The sequence below is a fragment of the Pempheris klunzingeri genome, chromosome 24, assembly GCF_042242105.1.
Source record: "Pempheris klunzingeri isolate RE-2024b chromosome 24, fPemKlu1.hap1, whole genome shotgun sequence".
In the NCBI taxonomy this organism is placed as follows: Eukaryota; Metazoa; Chordata; class Actinopteri; order Acropomatiformes; family Pempheridae; genus Pempheris; species Pempheris klunzingeri.
The window spans coordinates 5,631,803-5,639,406 of record NC_092035.1 but is presented as its reverse complement, the minus strand read 5'-3'; the positions used below and the strand labels follow the sequence as shown (position 1 = coordinate 5,639,406).

Here is a 7,604-nt window from a genome sequence, read left to right as displayed (position 1 = left end):
GTGATCTTCAGATTCGGAAAAATGAGAGAACATGGTGCACAAACTTGTCTAACAGCAGCTACATAATGCTTCAACATGACATAGATCCTGCTTTGTTTTTTGAGCTAGCTTATGAATTCTTTGGCAAAGTTGTACAATCACATAACTCAACAACAACAATGCCTGTGTGAGCACAAGTGGTAAAAACTTGGAATTTGGATCACTCAGCACTGATGACACTGTGTGATTAATTAAATGATTAATGGTACTTTTAAATCAAGCAGTGGTGAAAGAATTCGTGATGGTTGCAACGAGCCATGCTCTAACTTCTCTTGGTCAGAGGTCTCCCCTCACGGACATGCTTGGCACTCCTCTTTTCCGTCTTCCCCTTCTCCCTCACCTTCCTAAGGCGCCGTGGAGGCGGCGTACCTCTCGACTCGCTGTCCTCCTGAGCGCTGGACGTATCCATCCCGTCTCGCTCTTCAGGAATGTTGGGAATAGCCCCACTGCTCCCGTCTAAAATGTTCCTCAGATAAGGGTCCTCTGGGGTACAGGTGGCTGTTGTGCCACTCTCACTACTGCTCAGGTCCTGCTCCTCACCGTAACGCCCCCCTCGGTTGTGGTGCGGCAAAGAAGAGGCCCTAAGCGAAGGCCTGTCACGCTCCGCCTCGCGGATACTCTGCTGAGGCTCGTTCATGTCCACCCCTGAGTCCAGGCTGGTGTCGTTGCTGCTCGGCGGGCGGTGGCGGTTCTGGAGCTCAATAATGGAGTGGCGAACCTGGGCGGCTGGCTTCCCGTCTAACGAGACAAACCAGGCTCTGGGGTGAGACGACAAGGGCTTGCCCCGGGTCAGCTCCAGCAAGGTGCGCTCTGAAATCCCCTGCAGCTCGCTGGGTATGCCATGTCCGCTGGTGAAGGCCTGCATCCCAGCTGCCTCATTAAGAGTCCCAGGCACAGAGACGGATGATTCAAGGAGGTTACTGTAGCGTCCCCACACACCGGCGTTGGGGCCTTGGCCTTGGGGAGGGGTCTCCAGAGGCTGGGGCTCATCTTGGCTGCTCTGCTGTGGGCTGCTTCCACCTTGGGAGTGGTGGTGAGGGACTTTGGGTAGTGTTTGGGTGTAGGTGTCTTTACTTGGAGGCTCAGAGTGAGCGTCATACTCAACTCCATTGCGGGGGAAAGTAGCAGACTTGCAGCCCGACAGCTGCTGCTCCTGAGCACTGAAGAGCTCTGGCGCCTGAATAATAGCCACTGGCTGGTTGTAGATATGAACCAGCTTATCTTGAAAGAAGTTGTCAGAGTTGATGTTGGCCCGGTTCTGCTCTGACTTCTCCCGAAGGCGAGCCACCTCTTCACTGTTGATGTAGTGAGACGACGGCTGGGGACCTTTGATCCGATCCGTGATGTTCTCGTAAAAAGGAGCTGCTGGGCGGCTCCCTGGATCCTCCACATAGATGTTGTAGTTGGCCTTGTGCCTCGGAGTGGACGAGGGTTCACACTGGACGCTGCAGGAAGCGAGGCTGTTGTCGCCAGAACGGAACAATAAGCCCTCTTCCATGTGGGTGGAGGTGGTTTGGTCTTTTTTCACCACCGTGAGTTTGGAAAAGCGTGCGCTCCTCCTCCTGGGCTCTCGAGGAGAACTTCTGTGTACGGAAAAAACAGAATTCAGTCAGGATTGACTGTAGTTTCATAGGCTTGCTTTCCAGGCCAATTAAGGGCAAGTTAAAGGGATACTTTGTCATTTTTTATCATCCAGAGAGGATGGTTGTTGAATTAGCAACAATGTTTAATGCTGGAAAACGTGGCTTCTAATGTTTTTATATATTGTATAAAGAAAAGTAATTCTGGAAATAATAGTAAATAATTAACAGTAATTTAAAAAATCTATTTAATTTAATGGACTTAAATGGAATAGAAATGTAAAAATAGAAAAATGTGTTTTATATATTGTAAATAGGACCTAACCAGGGACATTTCTGAGCTGATTTCTTACCTGCAGTGACACAGCAGCAAGGAAAGAAATCCAATCATGACAGCCAGCGTTCCTCCCAGTATTCCCATCAACAGGTAGGTGTGGTATGATATGAATTCCAAAGAGACTCCATGTTCCAGGTAATCTACACGGTCAGGTTTAGAGATAGATATAAAACATTCACCACTACAAATGTCTGTGGACCCTACAAAAGCTGCATTAACATTAGTTCATGACAGCAGATGAGTTATGTACCGTTTGATGTGGGAATGGGGGCAGCGATCCAGTGGCCAAGATGGGAAGCGGTGTAGGTCCAAACCAGCTCATCACCAACTGCTTTTACTATTCCCAGACCCTGATTCTCCCAGGCACCTTCAAACAGCATGAAAATGAATTATTACAGCATCAGTGCTTAAATCAAACCAGTGATCTTACAGTATTGACTCTTCTGCTTCCGGTACTGAGTTAGATTGTGGATTACAAGATCAAAGTATGCAGAACTACTGAGCTAGGCATTCAAATAAAGTATGCATATGGTGAAATATCATAAAACTAAGCAACAGAGGATTAAAGTGAAATTCATTTGAAGTTAAACTGCTGTGCATGCACTTTGAATAATGTCATCTGGTAGCGTTGTGTTGCGCTATCTGTGTTCTAGTCTTGTGTTTGTCTTCCGTTAAGCATGTGCTGGTCTTACTTCAGTGTAATCCAGTTGCTGCTCACCTGTCTGTAGGTTGAAGGCCCAGGCTGGCACAGTATCAGCCGCCCTGAGGTGCGTGCTGTGTCTGAGAGGCAGGCTGATTTGAATGGGCCCTCGAACCTGGAGCTCCTCCCCGTCGGAGTACAGCAGGACATTGATGGCTGCCACCGCCCTCAGCTCGATGTTTTTCAACACTGTAGACACGAGGAGGAATCAAGTACATTCTTATGTTTAAAATCTAGTAAAATCTATTACTGAGGCCTTATTTAACACTCACCTGATTTTCTGCTGATGATGCCTGGAGTGCAGTTGGCACAGTCTTTAGCTAGGTGGTGCTGTGGTACAGTCAGGTACGCCGTCATTGAGGACATGTTGCTCTTCTCAGACATCGTCAGGAGGTTCTTGGGGAATCTAACCCTGGGCTGGCATGAGCTGTCTGTAAAAACAAGATGGAGTATGATTAATCTAAATGTGGACACATAATGTAGTATGTCTAGATATATAATGTGGCTTCTAGTGATTGTGCTTTGAGAAAGAAAAGATGACTGAAGTGATAACTAGGATTTCTTTGTCTGGTATTTAATTAATAAACAAGACAAAGACTTTGGCTGCATGCTTTGGTTTAAGTGACAAATTCACAATCAAACAGAAAATCTAATGTCACTAAATTGTCTCTGTTATGCTGCTTTCTTGTATCCTGTCCTTCTGAATGTTCTACTTTAATCTGTGCAATTGAAAATGTAAACATTTTTCAGATAAACTGGTCAGAGCACTAATGTTTTGCTTAGTTTATTCAGGAAAAGCCAAGGCCTGAAATGTAAAATATAGCCTGATATGGAGATAACTGAGAGTGTGTTGTTCTGGACATTATGGTGAACTGACTCTGCCCTCCAAACAGTGAGCAGACTTACCAGGTGACTTCCCAGTGATGAGCACCGAGTCGTCAAACAGCCAGATGTTCCCCTGACTGTGAGGGAGCAGCAGCAGCGTCACCGCGGAGAAAACTGCAGAGAGACCCACAAAAGGTCAGAAATAAAACACAATATTCTGCAATTTTCCATCCAATTTCAAAGAGACAAAAGCCAGGATTATAAATAGAAGTGTGTGGCTTGTAGGAGTGTAGCACCACCAGCAGATGGTGGTGCTACCTCAAGCCTCTTTTTAGGGTTCAGCTGTCTGGCGTGGCAGCACAAAAAGGGAGGCGCCTCTGACGATGCAGAGCAAAGCAGGTCTCGACAGATGACACTCCCTCATCATCCCTCTGATTTTATCCCCCACAACACCTGCTCCATCTTGGCTTTAAAACGCGCCTCCCTGCTTCTGTTTTTGTCCGATTCAGACCAGTGAGATGAAGTGGGAGCACAGACAATAGAGTGAGACCCTGGCCCCCTTTTCCTTTTATACACCGACGTGAGATCGGTGTGGCTGAAGAGCCCCCACCCCCCTCTGCATCTGATTCGATGCAGGACAAAGACAGTTTGCTGAGGCAGGGATACGCTCTCTCGGCTCTACGTGCTGCTTTACAGTGAATCAATAAAACGATTATAGGACGCGGTGTTCAGTTACACTCGACTGTACACTGGGAACATAAATTGCTTCATCATGAACAAACCTCAGTGACAAGTTGTATGTTTTCGCAGACACTTCATTAATCTATAATGACCATGAATAATGCAGCGGTGTGAACACCATGCCTAAGGTCTACAAATAGCTCACAAAGCACACATCTGCTTGATTGTCTCTCAGCTGTTGTGTTTTTCAACCTTTAACAGCAAATTTCTTTGTTTACTCAGCTGAAATGGTGACTGTCTGTGCAGAGCAATGAGTGTCCCAAAAAATGCCTTAATTCTGCTTCTTTTTGCTCAGATCGATCCTCAGCGTGGAAAATCCTCTCAGCGGGGACAGCAGGGTGTCAGTATGTCAACAACCACAAGGGCCTCACCACCTCCTGCACAGTTTGACACCCTGATGTCCAGGACGCTGGCTGGCACCTAAATGTCACTTTGTGTTGTCCACGAAAAAGTGACTTCACTGTAACTTACAGCACGACACATTCACAGTGACTTTAAGCAGTGATCACACAGCTGTGCAGAGATGAGAAAAGAACTTTTCTCACAACTATTTCTGTCACTTTTCATGTGATCAACTGAGTGAACACTGAATGCCTTCCAGGAAGGAGACTGTCTGAAACACTCAAACACCGCTGATTTCCAACATGGTGGAACAACACATGTAAAGAATGGACTAACACTGCTGTGTTCTAATGCAGTAAATGGAAAAACTCCCCATAAGTGAGTGGACCACCCTTGCGTGGACATGAGGAGGATGAGATGTTGGCCGAAGGTGTAAAGCGTCATCGTGGGGTGTTACTCACTCGGTCTCTTGGTGGTGCTCCAGGGCAGGGGGCTGGGGATGTAGCCTTCCTTTCTGCCCAGCAGAGTCAGACTGAGGCCTGGACTGTACGCTACCCAGAGTAGAACCTCACCCCTGTCCCCCGTCTGGGCAGAGCTCCTCAGGGTGTGGTTAATGTAAACGTCCACCGAAGCTCCCAGCAGCGGCTGACGGGTCACCATGTCCCTCACCAGGACCTTCAGGGCAAACTGGGACTCTGGAGAGAAAACACCACACAGTCATTGGACTTGGATGCTCAAAATGTGGCTTTTCCTAGAGCCTGAGTCTGAGTATTTATTTGACGTAATACATGCGTCTCTGCATGTGTTCTATCTGTATGCAGAACAGCCTCCACCACTTCCTCCCAGCAGTACTCTGTAACCTTTCTCTTGCCATGAAAAAGTGATGAGGCAGGCGCAGCTGAATCGGAGGTCGGATGAAAAATACATCAAAACCAAGTGACAGAGAAGAGGAGCTACACTGCAGTGCCATGTTAGACGCTTCTTCCCTTCTGTTTCTTCCTCTAAATATGCAGTCACACCTACAGAACTCCTGTTGTAGTCTGTAAATGTTTTCTGGTGATTACAATGTAAACTCTCCATCCATGCCCACACCAGATGTGAACAGAAGCCGTCAATGAGTGCAGGCTCACTTACTGTATCAGCAGAGCAGCGCAGGATTACCCTGCTCCTCATTAATGCATCACCTGCTCAGGCCAAAAGATAAAAACCCTAATCCCTCAAACGTCCACATTACACATCCTAATCCTATTAGTCCGCTAGCCTGGCTGCCTGTCAGTGACATCCAATAGCTCATCAATAGAAATAGCTGATCATTCAGACAAATAGCTAGCTGGTTGGGCTAGTTCAGGGCCTCAAGATTTGTTTTCATCAAGACAGGTGATGCACCAAATGTTATTATGTCCCCATTTTCAGTAAAGACACCACTTTTACTTGCTGGTACAGTACATTTTAAAAAATGTTTTTGCACAAAATGGGTCAGAATTTAGCAACTTTTCCTTTATATCTGTGGGTACATGTATCCAGAACAAAGGTTTGCCACTCAATTAATGAGTTACATTTAAAACTGAGTGCATTTGTGACATTTATGTACATTATAAAATGTATTTTTGTGCTTACTTAGTTGTTTCCCCGCGATAAATGAGAGAAAACTGCTGCAAACCTAATTTCAATGTCCATCCTGAACAAAAAACAAAGATGTTGCATAATCTAAAGAAGTAACATGACATTGTAGTTATTAAAGCGGTTTGGCTTCAGTTTAACCAGAACAAACAGCCTAACGTGGCATTAATGCACCTGATCCAGCCATGACTCACTCTGTTACTGTGTTGCAGCTCATTTCCATTTTCTCTAACAATGAGTGGCTCCAGCGGAGCTCCGTGCTGCTCATGTTTACCTGCTATCAGAGCCGAGGGCCGCGGCATCCTCCCCGCGCCGGTCGGGTCTGCGGGGGTGAGGCCATTGTCCCCGGGAGAGGAGGAGGGCAGGCCGCCGCCCTCCTCCGCTGCTCTCACCGCCCCATCCAGGCACGAAATCAAAAGCAGCGACGGCAGGAGGAGCAGCAGCAGCGGCGGGTGGCGTTCAGCGACGGGCATGGCGAGAGGGGGAGCAGGCTCACAGACATACCGGACCGGGAGAGACGAGCTCCGGGGCAGGAGAACGAGGTCCGACTGGGTTCGTCCTGATCACGAAGGCCTCATCCCTCTCACGGTGACTCCTGATGCTGGTGCGCACATACGGGGGAGAAGCCCCGTGGAGAGAGGACGAGCTGGTGCTGAGGCTGGGCGTGTGTGGAGAAGATCCTCTATTAAAGAAGGTGTGTCACTCAGGGGGGGAAATATCTATTATGCCTGTTCATCCCCACGAATCTGATGACAACGTTTGTTTGTGATTTGGTCCAGAAATACATACTGAAACTATTGAGTTACTTGTTTTAGTCAATCAAGCAAAAATAAATCCAATATTAAATTGTGACAATTCGTTGATTTTCAATCTGTTTCATATTATTGCATATTGAATATGTTGTGGGAGGAAAAATTAAATTACAGTGGGCATTTTTCACTATGTTCTACTATTTTAAACAAAACAATTAGAGGAAAATGTTTGCATGAGTTGCAGAACTGTGATGACCATTGCTGTGCTGAGAAACAAGAACAGAGTGAGAGGTCTTAACTATTTGCCCATCTTTGTTAAGACGGGAGATGCTGTTACATCATTGGGGTCTGGGTGGCCCTCTGTCGGTAAACTGAAATCCTTGGTTGTTTTCTCTGTTATATTAAAAAAATGTGAAAATCCACCAATCAAATCTCATAACCAAACTGTTACAGTTCAGATCAGATCCTATGAAATAAAACACAGGCTAAATACTGTGATTATCTCACAAGAATTGCATATAGATCACATAATAAACCAAAACTCTTTATTATACAGTGTCCATGAATTGTTTTGGTACTAATAAAAATCAAAAGCACATGTTTCAGCTCATACAGCTACTATACGATCTGTACATTCACTGAAAAATTTTATGCAAATGGGTTAAAAT

At 46.2% G+C, this 7,604-nt stretch overlaps 1 protein-coding gene across 2 annotated transcripts; it reads right to left on the bottom strand.

Annotated features, from left to right (window-relative positions):
• Positions 1-226: 226 nt before the first annotated feature.
• On the bottom strand, positions 227-6,769 carry fam171b (family with sequence similarity 171 member B). 2 transcript variants are annotated; one of them, XM_070855848.1, is made up of 8 exons: positions 6,459-6,769; positions 5,026-5,259; positions 3,563-3,655; positions 2,929-3,087; positions 2,675-2,845; positions 2,207-2,323; positions 1,973-2,096; positions 227-1,622 (listed from the first exon to the last, which is right to left on the bottom strand). In XM_070855848.1, the coding sequence occupies exons 1-8, from the start codon at positions 6,655-6,657 to the stop codon at positions 302-304; spliced, it is 2,418 nt and encodes an 805-aa protein (XP_070711949.1). In that variant the 5' UTR covers positions 6,658-6,769; the 3' UTR covers positions 227-301. The 2 variants fall into 2 exon arrangements, with proteins under 2 accessions (XP_070711949.1, XP_070711950.1); XM_070855849.1 differs by having other exon boundaries at positions 6,498-6,769.
• Positions 6,770-7,604: the final 835 nt, after the last annotated feature.